At 42.1% G+C, this 18,580-nt stretch overlaps 1 protein-coding gene across 3 annotated transcripts in view; it reads left to right on the top strand.

Moving 5' to 3' along the window:
• The first annotated feature begins 10,954 nt into the window (after positions 1–10,954).
• Positions 10,955–18,580, top strand: part of lars2 (leucyl-tRNA synthetase 2, mitochondrial) — a 115,221-nt gene continuing 107,595 nt past the window's right edge. For all 3 annotated transcript variants that reach the window (XR_011954996.1, XM_072560374.1, XM_072560375.1), the window contains exons 1-3: positions 10,955–10,979; positions 14,059–14,310; positions 16,061–16,189. Coding sequence is in view for 2 of the 3 variants with exons in the window: in XM_072560374.1 (XP_072416475.1) it covers positions 14,077–14,310; positions 16,061–16,189 (363 nt within the window). In the remaining variant the exon portion in view is untranslated. The remainder of the gene's footprint in view (positions 10,980–14,058; positions 14,311–16,060; positions 16,190–18,580) is intronic.

Raw genomic sequence — 18,580 nt, 5'->3', positions numbered from 1 at the left:
TCCTTCCTGCAGCAGGACTCAACTCCTGTCCTAACCCTTGGAACAAGTTTGAAGCTGCTGACTTTAAACAGTATGTTTTTTGAATGATGTAGGAGTTTTGTTTGGTTGCCATGGTATCATTGGGCAACATGCCTGAAACAGGATATCCTTTCTGCCTCATATTGTTAATAATGTTACTCTTGACCAAGTTTTGGGGCAATTAATTGTCAACTTGTATGTGTGCAAGTTAGTAAATATGGCCAAAATCACACAATTTACATTTGCAATGCACAAGGATTTGTGGGAGTGAGAAACCTGGGTCTGAAACTACTGCCTTCAGCTTAAATCATGGTAACGACAAAGGTACAGAAAAGTAATTAAAAGGGAAGACAGTAAATATGCAGTGTCAAACCTTTAAGGAGATACTTCATAACTCTCAACATAGATGAATTCCATTGAGAATGAAATATTTTACAAGAAGAGTGCAACAACTTTGGCTAACTAAGGAATTTAAGGATAGCCTTAAATTGAAAGGAAAGGTGTACAATGTTGTAAATCTCAGAGGTAACTGAAGATTGGAAAAACATTAGTCTTCAGCAAAAAGGTGACTAAGCAAGTAATAAAGAGCAAAAATAAGTTATGATAATAAACAAGCAAGAAAATAAAAACAGATAGTGTGAGCATCTCTCCACAACCACATGAAAAGGAAGAGAGTAGCTAAAGTAAATTGATCCTTCAGAGAATGAGACCAAGGGATTACTAAAATAAGCAAGGAAATGGCAGGGACATTGAATAAATATATAATGATTTTCTTGGTGGACCACACAAAGCAAAATATCAATAGAAAATCAAGAGGCAAAACAAAAAGAGAAACTTTAAACAATCATGAGGGAAAATGTACTAAAGGCCGACTAGTTCCCTGGACCTGATGGCCTGCAGGATCTTATAAGAAGAGCTGACAGTGGATGCATTGATTGCAATCTGCTAAAATTCCCGAGATTCTGGAAAGGTTCCACCCGATTGGAAAACTCTCAACATAGATGAATTCCATTGAGAATGAAATAATTTACAAGAAGAATGCAACAACTTTGGCTAACGAAGGAATTTAAGGATGGCCTCAAATTGAAAGAAAAAGTGTAAAATGTTGTTAAGCTCAGAGGTAACTGAAGATTAGAAAAACATTAGACTTCAGCAAAAGGTGACTAAGCAAGTAATAAAGGGCAAAAATACATTGTGAGGAAAATTACTCGGGAGGCTAGGAACTCTGGAGAGAATAAATCACCTTCTGACTCCTCAAAGCCTCTCGACCATTGACGAAACAAATCAGAAATGCTGTGGAGTTATACTTCACTTGCAAGCATGAGGTAGCTCCAGCAATACTCAAAGCTCAACATCATCCAGGACAAAGCAGCCTGACTGATTGGCATCCTATTCACCACCATCAACATTCATGCCCTTCACCATGGGATGCACAATGGCAGCAGTGTGTATCATGTAGAAAATTCCCTGCAGTAAGTCACCAAGCTCCTTTGAGAGCATCTTCCCAACTCGTGACGTCTATTACCTAGAAGGATAAAGGCAGCAGACACATGGGAGAACATGCAAGTTCTCCTTCAAGCCACACACCATCCTGATTTGGAACTGTATCGTTGTTCCTTCACTGTTCCTGGGTCAAAATCCTGAAATTCCCGAACTGTGCTGCAATTGTTCCAACACACAAGAACTGCATTTGTTCAAAAAGCTCATAAGAACCTTCTCCAGGGCCAGTAGGATAGAGAGTAAATACTCAATGATGCCTACATCCTATGATTGAATATAAAATAAAATAATGCCCCTGTTCAAGAAAGGAGGTTTTCAGGAAGTCGGTGGCAATAAGCCAGTGAGACTAGTATGAGTCGTTGGGAAAATGCTGGAATCTATTGCTAAGCAATTAATAGCAAGAAAATAAAGTGAAGCACGGTCAATATGCCTTAGTTTATTGTAGTAAGATTTGTTGACAATAAAGAGATAGGTGTGAAAGCAAGTTGTGAGGAGAAAATACAAGAGGTTTTAAAGCATATTAATAGGTTAAGCGAGTGGGCATAAACTTGGCAAGTAGAGTATAATGTAGGAAGATGTGAACTTGTCCACTTTGGCAGGAAGAATACAAAAGCAGCATTTTATTGAAATTAAAAATACCTGCAGAATGCATGTGCAAAAAGATACATTGTATATAAATCATAAAACGTTAGTTTGCAGAAACAGCAAGTAATTAGAAAGGAGGGTTAGTCTTTATTGTGAAGGAAATGGAGTTAAAGAGGTTGGGAAATCTTGTTAAAATGTGTTTGGCACTCATGAGATCACACCCGCAATACTGTGTACAGTTTTATTCATTTAAGGAAAGATACGCTTGTCTTGGAGTTAGTTCCAATAAGATTCAATCAGTTGATTGCTGGGATGAAGAGAGTATCCAATGAGAAAAGATTCAGAAAGCTGGGTGTATACTCATTGGTTGACAAATGTATTTTAGGGAAGGAAATCTGCCACCTTTATCTTGTCTGACCTAGACACATCTCCAGATCCACAGCAATCTGGTTGACTTTTAAGTGCCCTCTGAAACGTGTCCAGCAAATCACTCAGTTTTATCAAATAATGTACTGTGGATGTCCCTACAGCACCTGGACTGCAGCGGTTTGAGAAAGCAGCTCACCTTCTCAAGGGCATGGGCAATGTCTGCACTTGATATGTAGTAAAGGCTGGCCCAGCCAGCAACACACACATGACATGAATAAATAAAAACAATTGCAATGGAAAACTAATATTCTGAATATATCGATAGTGTAAGGTTATCCTAGGATATAAAGCCAGTTATCAATCATTTAACCGGAGAATTGTTTTAGTAGCTGTCACTGATTTATCCTGCATCTTTTATAAATGTGGTACAGCAAGTGTGCCTGAGGCCAGACGTCAGCTTTATTCAATCTATTATATCTATCCTGTAAAGGATTTGAAGTGATTAGGAAGGGATAATGCATGAGAGAATCTCCAAGCATTACAGTATATTGTGGCATATAAGACGAATTATTCACTATTCCAAGAGTTGTCACAAATGGGAAATACGGCCAATTTCATCTCCGGGATGTTAAGTTTGCCTGACTGTGACCACTATCTAAAATAAAAGAAACTCATACTGGGTTTCAATGAACAAGAAAACAAAATCCTATTCACTATTTAAAAAGCCTACCATTTGGCAAGAAGAATTACTAGTTGCTAATATGAAATTTAAGGTATACCGTCCTTTAATTCCAAACACATAAGCATAAATTCATAAATAGGATGGACAGGACAGATATCACAAATGGTTTTTCAGGAATAACGTAGGTGGAAAGTATAGACACCAGGGAACAAAGTTTGTGGATCAAGAATCCAAATCAAAAGGCGTGGAATGGTACGACTTCCTCAATAAATGGTGATGGTACCACATTGTAGGCGATTGCAGCAATCCTTGATCTGGTACCTGGTCAGTTGGACCTAGGTCTTGACTTGAGTTAGAGTTTTTTTTTCATTTTGCAGGGTCTTGAGAATTATTTCTTTTACCGTCACAGAGGGAGAGAAAGGATCGGGCTTACTGGCAGGCCTTTGGATGTCAGAAAGCCCAATGCCCTGTCTCCTCTCAGTTCTGTGAAAAAATATTAACTATTAGAACCAATCCAAAAATGGTTGTTGGGCAGTTTCTTTTTTTTTCAACCCAAAAACACATGGTGCCAGCCTGTCTCAGGAAATGCAGTTTCAGCAAAATGTATATGTTCTTGAGTGAATGAACGATGGTGCAAGGCAAACATGGATGTAATGCAACAAAAGATGGTGGTCTGAAGAAGGTGAATACAGTAACAGTAGAGCCACAACCATCAGCTACTAGTGGTAAATCAGAAGTGGTTACATTCAGTTATAGTCAATGAGCGGACACTACGCAGTTCTACTTTTCCTTTGGAGATGAATAATCCAAACTCCCATTTTCCAATTTACATTTCAAAAAAAATACATAGAGTCCTCAAAGAAGGTTGACTTAATTGATTCCTGGGATGAGGGGGTCACCTTGGGGGGAAATGTCAGAAAGGTGGGGTGTGTATCCATGGAAACTCAGAAGCATGAGAGCTGATCATTTTGGGAGGTAAAAGCTCCTGAGGGGCTTTGACAGGACGGGTGCTGAGAGGATGATTCTCCTTGAGGCAGAGACTGGGATCAAGGGGCACAGTTTAAAACTCAAGTGTCTCCCTTTGAATATGGAGAGAAGGAGAAATTATTGCTCTGAGAGTCTTTGGAACTCTCCCCCAGAGAGCGATGGAGGCAGTAGCATTAGACATTTTTATAGCGGATAGATTCTTGAGAGATGAGTGAGGCAATGGTTATGGGGGAAAGTGGCTAAAAACAGATTGGTCATGGAATGGTGACGTAGGTTCGAGGGGCAGAATGGTCTGCTCTTGCTGCTAATTCTTTTCTACGTTTATTACAGACTCATCTGCATGGTTATCTCATTTCTCCTGATTTACTTTATCAATAATGCTTATCATTTTGAAACCCCTGAGTAGATTTCCTCTTACCCTTCTCTGTTTAAATAAAATGTGACCCAGCATCACTGAATTCTCCTCAGAGATAAAAACCCGTCAACAGCTTTGAGAATTGCTCAGGCTCACCTAAACACATGGAAATGCTTTCTTTTGTAATGGGATTTATCGACTTACTGTAATTTCATTTCCATACCCATCTGTAAGCCTTGCTTGAAATGATTAAGGGACATAAAGCTTGAAATGTAGGGCAGTGAGGAAATGGAGTATGTTCAAAACAATCAGAAAACAATCCCTTTCCGATTTGAAAAATGTCATTCAAAAACTGGAAGTGCTTTTTCAGCCCTCTGTGAAGATTGTACATCTGTTCCAAAACACTCCTGGAAAATTATTGCAATGAGGTTCAACAGAAATTCAAGGGTCAGGACCTTTTAGAAATTTATAAAATCATGGATGAGGTAAAGAGTCAAGGTCTTTTCCCCAGGGTGGGGGAATCCAGAGTTAGAGGGCAGAGGTTTGAGGTGAGGGGAGATGATTTAAAAGGGACCTGAGGGGCAATGTTTTCATGCTGAAGCAGGGTGTGTGTATGGAATGAGCTGCCAGAGGAAGTGGTGGAGGCTGGTACAATTCTAACATTTTAAAGGCATCTGGATGGGTATATGGATAGGAAGGGTTTGGAGGGATATGGGCCAAATGGGACGAGATTAACTTAAAAGGCTGTTTTCCCTGGAGCATCGGAGGCTGAGGGGTGACCTTATAGAAGTTTACAAAATTATGAGGGGCATAGATAGGATAAATAGACAAAGTCTTTTCCTTGGAGTCGGGGAGTCCAGAACTAGAGAGCATAGGTTTAGGGTGAGAGGGGAAAGGTATAAAAGAGACCTAAGAGGCAACTTTTTCACACGGAGGGCGGTACGTGTATGGAATGAACTGCCAGAGGAAGTGGTGGAGGCTGGTAGAAATAGACATTTAAAAGTCATCTGGATGGGTATATGAATGGGAAGGGTTTAGTGAGATATGGGCTGGGTGCTGGCAGGTGGAACTAGGTTGGGTTGGGATATCTGGTTGGCATGGACGGATTGGTCCGAAGCGTCTGTTTCTATGCTGTACATCTCTATGACTCCATGACTTTGTCTTCTGGTATTTACAATCTTCCATATTCAGAACGTAGCAAATTTACCCACCAGCGGGGTGCTGGTTAACAATTGAACGTTGCCATTTTCACCCCCTCCAGAACCATTTTTTGTTTTGTTACTTGAGCCACCCCCTCCATTTTGCTTTGCCCCATCATCCCTCAGTTAGTGCCTCTCTTTTACTGAGGAGACTTTATTGTGAACCGTTTTTCGACCCCTCTGCTGATCTCTGTACTTGCTTCAAAGAATTTGGAATAGAAATTACCGATGAGGCAATGGCGTAGAAGGAGGAAGTTTGGCCCGTTTAATCCATGCTGCCCCAAATGCGTCTCCTCCCATCCATTATTCCAGCAGCTCTCAGCTGGGTCGAAAATTGTGCTGATGGATTCAGCCTGGCTTGCCTCCAGAAGCAGTTTTCTGACAGGATGTTATAGGGGCGAACTCAACATTCTGGCGATCCATCTCAAAAGACAACGTCTTAGCATAAAAAAAAATGGCATCTCATAAGGCACCATGGCGACCACCTTTATGTTTGCCATCGCCTGGCACGCCTTAGGGGCACCACACTGGTACACCAGTCTTGGATCGCCTCCTCCCCTGCAGGGGGTCTAAGTCGGTGGATGATTCTTACGGAGCATAAAAGAGATAAAAAACGCTGAGCGGTAAACTCATGGTGAAGACTAAACATGCGCCATGTCTGGGTGTGAATTGCTGCAGCTTGCAACGTCTTTGTACACAATCCCAATCCTCTGAATGGGAGGGTTTTTTTGTTATATTCATTGTTTTTCACCTAGAACCATAACAAGTGCAGACGCCAGTACTTTACACAACAAAACAGTGCCCTGTTTAATTGCTGGTTTTGGGTCGAGACTCGACAGAGTCATTATATATCAATCAATAGCATGGGAATACTGCATTCACTTCCCAAAAAAAAACCGAAGAACTGCGGATGCTGGAAATCAGAAACAAAAACAGAAATTGCTGGAAAAACTCATCAGGTCTGTAAGGACCTGTGGAGAGAGAAAGCAGAGTTAACATTTCAGGTCCATTGACCTTTGAAAGACCCAAAACGCTAACTCTGCTTTCTCTCTTCAGATGCTGCCAGACCTGCTGTGTTTTTGCAGCAATTTCTGTTTCTGCCACTGCATTCGCTTGCATGGCTGAGCAACCCATCAAGGTTCCTTCGATAGCGGTCTCCAAACCTGTGACCTCTACCACTGAGAAGGGCAAGGGCATCTGATACCACCACCTACAGTTTCCCTCCAAGCCACTCACCATCCTGACTTGGATATGTATTGCTGTGCAGTGTCACAAGGTCAGAATCCTGGAATTCCCATCCTCATGGCACTGGGGGTATTCTAACATCCAAGGACTGCAGCAGTTCAAGAAAGTAGCTCCATATTACCTTCTACGGGACATTTAGGGATGGGAATAAATGCTGGCCTACCAACAATGCCCACATCCTGCGATCAAATAGAACAAAAACCAGGCCAACTGGTCTCTTGGTCTCTGGCGTTGTTTGTATCAGTTAGCCTTACCATTCTGATTACAACCTCTCACCTTGCCTCCTCTCCTCCCCTTCCCTGTCACACATGCATTAAGCCTCTCCATATTGAAGTCAACATAATTTGTTTCAACTATTCTGTATGGCACTTTCTCATCACATTCATTGACATTACATTCTTCCTGAAATCTCCGTTTAATCTATTAGTGACTAACCCCCACCCAGAACCCTATGTTCTGGTCCTTGTTAGTAGCAGCATTTCTACAAACACCCCACCAAAACACTTCAGAGTTCTGAAAGACTTCAGTCAGATCTCCTCTCAGTCTTTTCTTCTTCAGTTTATTTTGTGTGAATTTTGAAGATTTGCCCATGCAGTAAAACGGGCTCGAGGGGCTGAATGGCCTACTCTGCTCTTATTTCTTACATTCCAGAGAAAAGAGCCCCTGAGTGCTTAACCTCTCTTGCATGATTGTCCTCTCTATGAATTGTTGCAATTCCCTAGTAATTCTTTAATGTATATTGACTCAATGCCCTTGTATTATGAAGATCAGGGCCAGAATTGGGGTACTGTCTGAGGTCTTGGCTGGCGGCTGGAGAGTCAGTGAGAGACTTCAGAAAGGCCCCAGAACAACGCACCAACCAGGCAGCAGTGAGGCCTCCTGCTGGAGTCAAGACCCCCCTGACAGAGGCAAGAAGCTCTTGCACTTGTGTGGGGCCATGGCTCCTGCCAACGATACCCCTCAGTACCCCAGGATGACACATTAACCCAGGCCACAGTGATGTGAAGTTGAAGTGGAGGAGTGAGGAGTTTCATAGCAGGGTGTTCATGGGGGCTGAGGATGGGGGTTTTAGAAGCAAGGGAATGGCATGGCGATCAGTGGAACCCACACCTTTCCCATTGGCAAATCCCTCAATCAGACACCCATCGCCTCTAACCCATGCGCAGACAGTAGCGTAGTGGCAATACCACGGGACTCGTAATCCAGAACCTGCTCTAGGGACTTGAGGTTGGATCACATCAGGACTGATTGTACAACTTGAATTCAATAAAATCTGGAATTAACAGGTGGTCTATTAGTGACCATGTTGACAACCCTTGTTGGGTTGTCGCAAAAAAATCCCATCTGGTCCATTAATGTCCTTTAAGGAAGAAAAGCGCCATCCTTACCTGGCCTGACCTTTATGTGACTCCAGACCAACATCAATCTGGTTGACTCCCAACTGTCCTTGGAAACTAGGGATGGGCAATAAATGCTGGCCTGGCCAACAGTTCTCATAATTCATGAACAAATACAAAAAAGGGCCTACCCTTACCCAGAGGAGACAAATCACTCACCGGTTCTGATCTGTCATAAATGGTGTTGTGGTCTTACAGACCGTGATTGCCAATGATAATAAAACATTTTGCATTTTTAGTTTTCTGTGGGGCAGCATGGTGGCTCAGTGGTTAGCACTGCTGCCTCATTGTGTCAGGAACCCAGGTTTGATTCCACCCTCAGGTGTGGAGTTTGCACATTCTCCCTGTCTCTGCATGGGTTTCCTCCTCCAGTCCAAAGATGTGCAGATTTGGTGGATTGACATGCTAAATTACCCCATAGTAACCAGGGATGTGCAGGCTAGGTGGATTAGCTATGGGAAATGTAGGGTTACTGGGAAAGGCTAAGTCTGGGTGGGATGCCTGCAGAGGGTTAGTGTGGATTTGGTGGGTCAAATGGCTTGCTCTCACACTGTAGGGATTAGATGAGAAGGGCAGCAATAATGGCACCTTGTTCTTGAAGAGAAATGCTGAGGTTTTTGGGGATTTGCACCTTTGCAAGTTTCAAGCTGCCTTGACAATTGCCCCTCTCTCTCCCTCTTTGGTCCATGTATCTGTATGTGTACGTATCTATGTGTATGTTTATCTGTGTGAGTACATTTTTGTGTGTATATGTATCAGTGTGTTTATGTGTATGTATGTGTGTTTCTGTGTGTGCATGTGTACCTGTATGTGCATACATATCTGTGTGTCTATGTATCGCCTTGTGTGTATGTATGTGTATCTTTGTGCATCTGTGTTACTGTGTCTAAGTATCTGTGTTAATGTGTACATATCTATGTATGATTATGTATGTGTGTGGGTATATATCTGTATATGTTTATGTATGTGTGGGTATATATCTGTTTATGTTTATGTATCTGTGTGTGGGTATATATTAATTACTTACAGTGTGGAAACAGGCCCTTCGGCCCAACAAGTCCACACCGAACCGCCAAAGCGCAACCCACCCATTCCCCTACATTTACCCCTTACCTAACACTATGGACAATTTAGCATGGCCAATTCACCTGGCTTGCACATTTTTGGACTGTGGGAGGAAACCAGAGCACCCAGAGGAAACCCACGCAGACACGGGGAGAATGTGCAAACTCCACACAGTCCATCGCCTGCGGCGGGAATTGAACCCGAGTCTCTGGCGCTGTGAGGCAGCAGTGCTAACCACTGTGCCACTGTGCAAGTTTACATGTTTACATATCTGTGTATGTTTATGTATCTGTGCATGTTTATGTATATGAGTGTGGGTATATATCTGTGTATGTTTATGAATATGAGTGTGGGTATATACCTGTGTATGTTTGTATATCTGTGTATGTTTATGTATATGAGTGTGGGTATATATCTGTGTATGTTTGTATATCTGTGTATGTTTATGTATCTGTGTATGTTTATGTATATGAGTGTGGGTATATATCTGTGTATGTTTATGTATATGAGTGTGGGTATATACCTGTGTATGTTTGTATATCTGTGAATGTTTATGTATCTGTGTATGTTTATGTATATGAGTGTGGGTATATATCTGTGTATGTTTATGTATATGAGTGTGGGTATATATCTGTGTATGTTTGTATATCTGTGTATGTTTATGTATCTGTGTATGTTTATGTATATGAGTGTGGGTATATATCTGTGTATGTTTATGTATATGAGTGTGGGTATATATCTGTGTATGTTTATGTATCTGTGTATGTTTATGTATATGAGTGTGGGTATATATCTGTGTATGTTTATGTATGTGAGTGTGGGTATATATCTGTGTATGTTTATGTATATGAGTGTGGGTATATATCTGTGTATGTTTATGTATCTGTGTATGTTTATGTATATGAGTGTGGGTATATATCTGTGTATGTTTATGTATGTGAGTGTGGGTATATATCTGTGTATGTTTATGTATATGAGTGTGGGTATATATCTGTGTATGTTTATGTATATGAGTGTGGGTATATATCTGTGTATGTTTGTATATCTGTGTATGTTTATGTATCTGTGTATGTTTATGTATATGAGTGTGGGTATATATCTGTGTATGTTTATGTATATGAGTGTGGGTATATATCTGTGTATGTTTATGTATATGAGTGTGGGTATATATCTGTGTATGTTTATGTATCTGTGTATGTTTATGTATATGAGTGTGGGTATATATCTGTGTATGTTTATGTATATGAGTGTGGGTATATATCTGTGTATGTTTATGTATCTGTGTATGTTTATGTATATGAGTGTGGGTATATATCTGTGTATGTTTATGTATATGAGTGTGGGTATATATCTGTGTATGTTTATGTATCTGTGTATGTTTATGTATATGAGTGTGGGTATATATCTGTGTATGTTTATGTATCTCTGTCTGTGCATCCACACCACGTGGGGCCTTAGCCTCTCAGATCTCAGGTCACATGCTGCCGGCCGCGCACATGCGTAGTAGCTCCGCGGCCGCGGTGTCTATAAAGTTTTGTTGAAAGTCAGCGCCAAGATGGCGGCGCCCAGGGAGTGAGGTGAGCTGCTGCTGTTACTACAACAGGATCCTTCACAAATACAAAGGGAGTGGCCTGAGGAAGGCGAAATAAACTGCACAAGGTTTTCAGATGTACCATGAGGCAGATTTTGTTTTGTATTTTGACTTTATTTCTTTGCAATATAATTTATTTCCTGCCTCTTTCTCTGATTAGTGGCACTAGGCTGATTTACTCTTAATTTATTCAGACTTGGTCTCCTTTTTCTGAATCCAGCCGTGATTTATTTACTTATAGCCCACAGATTTAGTCTTTCCCGCAGTTGACTTATTTAGGTCAGTCTTATTGACTCCTACAATTTGAAACAAATGCAGAAAATGCTGGAGAAGCTCAGCAGGTCTGACAGATCTTTGGAGAAAGAGTTTTGAGTCCTGTGTTACTTCTTCAAAACCATCTGTTTTTCTCAATCCACAGATGCTGCAAAATCTGATGAGTTCCTCCAGATTCTGTTTTAAATTTTCAGCATTTGCTGTATTTTCCCCATAATCTCAAAACACATCATTAGCAGCACTTCCATAGTCATTTATAAAAGAGACTAGTCTATTTAATATACTTCTGTTTTCTGGTTTTGTCCCTTATATGTCCATTTTGCATTTTCATTAATGTCTTCTATATCCGTCCTATAATGAGATGAGAGCTGCTTATACTACTCCAGGTGTGATTTAGCCAATTTTTTGTATCTGGTTAACATAATATTTCAGCTTTTTAATCCAATCCCTTTTAGAATTTTTTTAATGGTCTTATTCATCTATTGTGACTTATAAGTTTGTGTCCTTGGATCCCTCTTGCCTTCACTCTGAACCTTTGAGGGGTTGAGTGCAATCAGAAAGGAAGGAAGTCTGCCTTGTTGACTTGGGGGTGGTTACATGATGATTAGTGAAAGTATGACTATACTGAGATGAAAGTGAGTTCTATCAGCCTGTGGAAAGTATTAGAGATGCGATGGCTTGTCCTAATTCCCCTTAACATTCCTAATGTAAACATTCAACCTTTGGTGCACTTTTCTCATGACCTGTCCTACCTGCGTGTCTTCCTTCCCACCTGTCCACTCCACCATCCTCTCTGACCTATCACCTTCATCTCCACCTCCATCCACCTATTGTACTCTTGGCTACCTTCTCGCCAGCCCCACCCCCTCCCATTTATCTCTCCACCCCGGAGGCTCCCTGCCTCATTCCTGATGAAGGGCTTTTGCCCGAAACATCGATTTTCCAGCTCCTCAGATGCTGCCTGGTCTGCTGTACTTTTCCAGCACCACTCTAATCTAGAGTTTTGGGGCTGTAGCCTGGTGCCAGGGGAAATGCTGATAGTCCAGTTGTGCTGTGCCACTTCTTGTTGTTCCTGTTCACCAGTCTCCAAGACTGCATCTGAAAACCATGGGGTGCAACGTGACCACAAAGGTTTATCTGCAATTCGCATTAACCAAAATATCCGCCGACATTTCCGCCACCTCCAAACAGACCCCACCACCAGGGATATATTTCCCTCCCCACCCCTTTCTGCCTTCTGCAAAGACTGTTCCCTCTGTGCCTACCTGGTCAGGTCCACGCGCCCCCCCCCCCCCACAACCTACCCTCCCATCCTGGCACCTTTCCCTGCCACTGCAGGAATTGCAAAACCTGCGCCCACACCTCCTCCCTCACCTCCATCCATGGCCCTAAAGGAGCCTTCCACATCCATCAAAGTTTTACCTGCACATCCATCAATATCATTTATTGTATCCGTTGCTCCCGATGCGGTCTCCTCTACACTGGGGAGACTGGACGCCTCCGAGCAGAGCGCTTTAGGGAACATCTCTGGGACACCTGCACCAATCAACCACACCGCCCTGTGCCCAACATTTCAATTCCCCCTCTCATTCTGCCGAGGACATGGAGGTCCTGGGCCTCCTTCACTGCCGCTCCCTCACCAGCTGAGCCTGGAGGAAGAATACCTCATCTTCCGCCTCAGAACACTTCAATCCCAGGGCACCAGTTTCCTCATTTCCCTTTCCCCCACCTCACCCCAGTTCCAAACTTCCAGCTCAGCACTGTCCCCATGATTTGTCCTACCTGCCTATCTTCCTTTCCACCTATCCACTCTACCCTTCTCTCTGACCTATCACCTTCATCCCCACCCCCATCACCTGTTGTACTCTATGCTACTTTCTCCTCACCCCCACCCTACTCTCATTTATCTCTCCAGGCACTCTAACTATATTCGGCTTTTGCCCTAAACATCCATTTTCCTGTTCCTCGGATGCTGCCTGACCTGCTGTGCTTTTCCAGTACCACTCTAATCCAGAATCTGGTTTCCAGCATCTGCAGTCATTGTTTTTACCCAATGGTGAATGTATGCCATATTCTCCTCAACTGTGCAAGTGAGTGTTGACCAGAAAACTGGACAGGTTCCCCGAGTCTCCTCGAGTCAGCCTTTGCTGTATTGCCATCTAACTTCTGGATTACAATGAAGGAATGAAAATCACATTTTTTGAAGGGATGTGGACGTTGCTGGCAAGTCCAGCATTTGTTACCCACCTAAGTTGCTGTGGAACTAAATAGCTTGTTGGGCCATTTCAGAGGACGTTTAGGAGCCTGCTATATTACTGACTCTGGTGTCACATGCAGACTAGACCATATTGGGACAACTGACGTCTATCCCATGATCATTATGATTTTTACCATTACTGAAGCAAGCTTTCAGTTACAGATTTATTAATTAAATTGAATTTCCAGCTTCTGTGATGGGATTTGAACCTGCAGCCAGTGGGCCTTTGGGTTACTAGTTCAGTGAAACTATCATACACCATCTTCTCCCCAGATAGACAGTCACGTTTTCCTCCACTTCTGGTGACAATTTGTTTAAAAGTATTTTCGAATATTATTAGCCTGAAGATAATCAGCACCAGGTGGCTCATTTATGCTCTGTTTAGGAGATGTATTTACTAATTGGCAGGCTGATGTTTCTTAAAATTAGAACTATTTTTACATCTGCATGTGTGAAAGATCCCTCTATCCTGCCGTAAACAGTAGAAACTTGTGTTCTGCCCCTGTAATGACAATTGTCCTTGTTATTTTTCAAGTGTCTGATTGTGCAGAAGATGATGGCTGTCTTGTGGAATATGGGACTTTTCTCTGCCTGCTTGAAGAAACATTCTTGTGGCTGGAGCTGTCTACTTGGTCAGTATGGAAGGCGGGTGCTGGTCCATGGCAGAAACCTCTCCAGTCACACAGGAACATGGGAAAAAGAGTATAGAACAGAGACGAGAAAACGCGTTGAGAAATACTGGCACTCTCGACTAAAGGAGCAATTCCCTGTGATTTCTGAAATGGGCGTAGGTATTTCAAAACAAAATGTACAGCAGGGGAAACAATGTGTTAAACAGTTTAAGGGAACGAGCCTAGGCACAGGCAGAAATCATACAGCCACTTAGAGTCATAGAGATGTACAGCAGGGAAACCATTCAGTCCAACTCTTCCATGCCGACCAGATATTCCAACCCGATCTAGTCCCACCTGCCAGCACCTGGCCCCTATCCCTCCAAACCCTTCCTATTCATATACCCATCCAGATGCCTTTTACATGTTGCAATTGTACCAGCCTCCACCACTTCCTCTGGCAACTCATTCCATCCATGTACCAACCTCTGCGTGAAAAGGTTGCCTGTTATATCTTTCCCAAAACTTACGTCATCTAGTTCTGGACTTCCCCACCCCAGGGAAAACTTTATTTGAGACTCAGGGTATTTGTACTTGACAAGTGCTAGCTTGTCAACAATGACCACACCATTGAAATGCGTGCGTTATTCTCTCCTTCCCCTCTTTTCAAACCTCTACGTGTCATTAGTAATCCTACATGTTGCCCCACTGCATACAAGATCTTAAAAAAGAACAATCCATTTTCTTGATGTTCCTGTTTATGTATGCATAGGTGAAGGCCATTGTTCCTCAGCATATATCTCATTCCTGGCTTTCATCTTTGATGGCTGCACGGCCTAAAGGATAAGAAATCTGTCTTTGGTATGAATATTAATGCTTTCGGAAATTTGTTTAAGTTTGGTTGTGATCATTTTAGCAAGTCTCAGTGAGTGATACTTTTACCTCTGATTAGAAAGCCATTGTTTCAATTCCCGTTACAGTAACTTGAACGTAAAATCTAGATCCTCTCCATCATTGTGAAGTTTCTTCCTTTAGGGGCCAGTTAGCTCAGTTGTTTAGTATATAGTGTGTGGTTCAGAATGACTATATCAGCAGGGTTTTGGTTTGGCTGAGCTGAACTTGAGACTTACCTCTTTTCTTGTCCCATGTTTGATACAGAGTGGTGCCTCTTAGGTAACATAACTCTGTGTTAAAGACAAGTGGTTATGTATAACCAACATGGATTATAATTATTAATGTACCTCCTTTAAAGATAGTTGGATTATAGCAATTTATAAAGACTGAGTGATAAAAGAGAGACTCTGAAACACTGGCTGATTTTAAATTTTTGAAGCTGCAATCTGCAACTGAACCAATTTTATACTTCACTATTTGGGACAGGATCCATTTCACATGCTTGACTAGTTCCTTTCAAACTTGCATGTTTTGAGAGGTTGCAAACATTGTCAATTGTAATATCACAGGTTTATATCTGATATATTTCCATGATTTGACGAATTGATTGGGCATGAATCAAGTGGCTCGTTCCTCAGGCTTTTGAGGGAGGGCCTCTAAGTTAAATATCTACCTGAAACACTGAAAATACTGACGAGGTGTTACAGCAGCTGTGGAAAGAGAAAAACAACTCTCAGTTTCAGGTCCCTAACTTTTTTTATCAGAACCTGAAGTGTTAACTCTTTCCTCCTCCATAATTGCTGCCTGACCTGAACATTTCCAGCTGTTTTTGTTTTTACTTTGGATTTCCAGTTATGTCAAACTTTTAAAAGTACTGATTACCTACTATTACTCTTTATTAATTCAACATACAATTATAAGTTGCAAGCTTAGGTAGGAAAATAATATTTTGTTGAATGATAAAGTCTGAGGCAGGGTGACTTTTCTAGGGTGTTTTTTTTTCTCACCAGTTATCTTTATTTTGTCTTTCAGAAGTCAAAGCCAAAATGTTACGTCCTTTCCATGTTCCCGTACCCTTCTGGGAAGCTTCACATGGGACATGTGCGAGTGTACACCATAAGTGATACAATGGCCCATTTCCAACGAATGCGTGGGTTTCAGGTAATGCCAGCTCTTTCTTAATTGAAGATCTCACTACAGTGTATTGCACTGTGACTTTCATTTTGTCCTCATGATGTTTTTTTTCTGTCCAGGAGGGGATGGTGGAACTTGAAAGCTGGTGGAATTTAAATTCAGTTAATAAAAGCTGGGATTGAAAGCGAACCATCAGTGATAGTGACCCCGGAGTTATCATCGGTTGCCCTGATAACTTGGAGAAAGTGAGGACTGCAGATGCTGGAGATCAGAGCTGAAAAGGTGTTGCTGGAAAAGCGCAGCAAGTCAGGCAGCATCCAAGGAGCAGGAGAATCAACGTTTCGGGCATGAGCCCTTCTTCAGGAAAGGTTCTTCAGGCTCATTCCCGAAACGTCGATTCTCCTGCCCTGATAACTTCCCTGGGTTCATTAGTGTCTGTCAGGTCATTCTTTCCTGGTCTGACCCACAGACCCACAGCAATGTGGTTGACTCTTAATGCTTTCTGAAGTGGCTTTAGCAAGTCATTCAGTTCAGGGGGAGTGGCATTTTTGATAAGGGTTAGCATTACAGCTGTTTTCAGGAGGATATTCCTGGAAATACATCCAGGGAAGTTATTTGAGTGGAACTGAGAAATAAGAAAGAGATGATCACCTTATTTGGATTGTATTATAGACCCCCTAATAGTCAGAGGGAAATTGAGAAACAAATTTGTAAGGAGATCTCAGCTATCTGTAAGAATAATAGGGTGGTTATGGTCGGGGATTTTAACTTTCCAAACATAGACTGGGACTGCCGTAGTGTCAAGGGTTTAGATGGAGAGAAATTTGTTAAGTATGTGCAAGAAAATTTTCTGATTGTGGATGTACCTACAAGAGAAGGTGCAAAACTTGACCTACTCTTGGGAAATAAGGCAGGGCAGGTGACTGAGGTGTCAGTAAGGGAGCACTTTGGGGCCAGCGACCATAATTCTATTAGTTTCAAAATAGCGATGGAAAAGGATAGTCTAAAAGTGAAGTTCTTAATTGGGGGAAGGCGAATTTTGGCAAGAACGGTATTAGGCAAGAACTTTCAAAAGCTGATTGGGGGTACATGTTTGCAGGTAAAGGGATGGCTGGAAAATGGGAAGCCTTCAGAAATGAGATAACGAAAGTCCAGAGACAGTAAATTCCTGTTAGGGTGAAAGGAAAGGCTGTTAGATATAGGAAATGCTGGGATGGCGAGAGAAGTTGAGCGTTTGGTTAGGAAAAAGGAGGAAGCGTATATCAGGTACAGACAGGATAGATCGAGTGAATCCTTAGAAGAGTATAAAGGCAGTAGGAGTATACTTAAGAGGGAAATCAGGAGGGCAGAAAGAGATAACATTGGCAAATAGAGTTAAGGAGAATCCAAAGGGTTTTTACAAATACATTAAGGACAAAAGGGTAACTAGGGAGAGAATAGGGCCCCTCAAAGATCAGCAAGGCGGCCTTTGTGTGGAGCCACAGGAGATGGGGGAAATACTGAACAAGTATTTTGCATCAGTGTTTCCTGTGGAGAAGGACATGGAAGATGTAGAATGTAGTGAAATAGATGGTGACCTCTTGAAAAATGTCCATATTACAGAGGAGGAAGAGCTGGATGTCTTAAAATGCATAAAGGTGGATAAATCCCCAGGACCTGATCAGGTGTACCAGAACTCTGTGGGAAGCTAGGGAGGTGATTGCTGGGCCCCTTGCTGAGATATTTGTATCATCGATAGTCACAGATGAGGTGCCAGAAGACTGGAGGTTGGCTAACGTGCTATCATTACTTAAGAAAAGTGGTAAGGACAAGCCAGAGAACTATAGACCAGTGGACCTGACGTTGGTGGTGGGCAAGTTGTTGGAAGGAATCCTGCTGGACAGGATGGACATGTATTTGGAAAGGCAAGGACTGATCAGAGATAGTCAACATGGCTTTGTGCATGGGGAATCATGTCTCACAAACTTGATCAAATGTTTTGAAAAAAAAACAGAAGATTGATGAAGGCAGAGTGGTGGATCTGATCTGTAGGGACTTCAGTAAGGCGTTCGACAAGGTTCCCCATGAGAGACTGGTGAGCAAGGTTAGGTCTCATGGAATCTAGGAAGAACTAGCCATTTGTATACAGAACTGGCTCGAAAGGAGAAGACAGGGTGGTGGTGGAGGGTTGTTTTTCAGACTGGAGACCTATGACCAGTGGAGTGCCATAAGGATCGGTGCTGGGTCCACTGCTTTTTGTCGTTCATATAAATGATTTGGTTTTGAACATCGGAGGTATAGTTAGTAAGTTTGCAGTTGACACCAAAATTGGAGGTGCAGTGGACAGCGAAGAAGGTTACCTCAGTTTACAACAGGATCTAGATCAGATGGACCAGTGAGCTGAGAAGTGGCAGATGAAGTTTAATTTAGATAAATGCG

The sequence above is a fragment of the Chiloscyllium punctatum genome, chromosome 41 (genome assembly GCF_047496795.1).
Source record: "Chiloscyllium punctatum isolate Juve2018m chromosome 41, sChiPun1.3, whole genome shotgun sequence".
Lineage (NCBI taxonomy): Eukaryota > Metazoa > Chordata > Chondrichthyes > Orectolobiformes > Hemiscylliidae > Chiloscyllium > Chiloscyllium punctatum.
The sequence above is the reverse complement of the archived record's forward strand: the minus strand, read 5'-3'. Positions and strand labels throughout refer to the sequence as shown.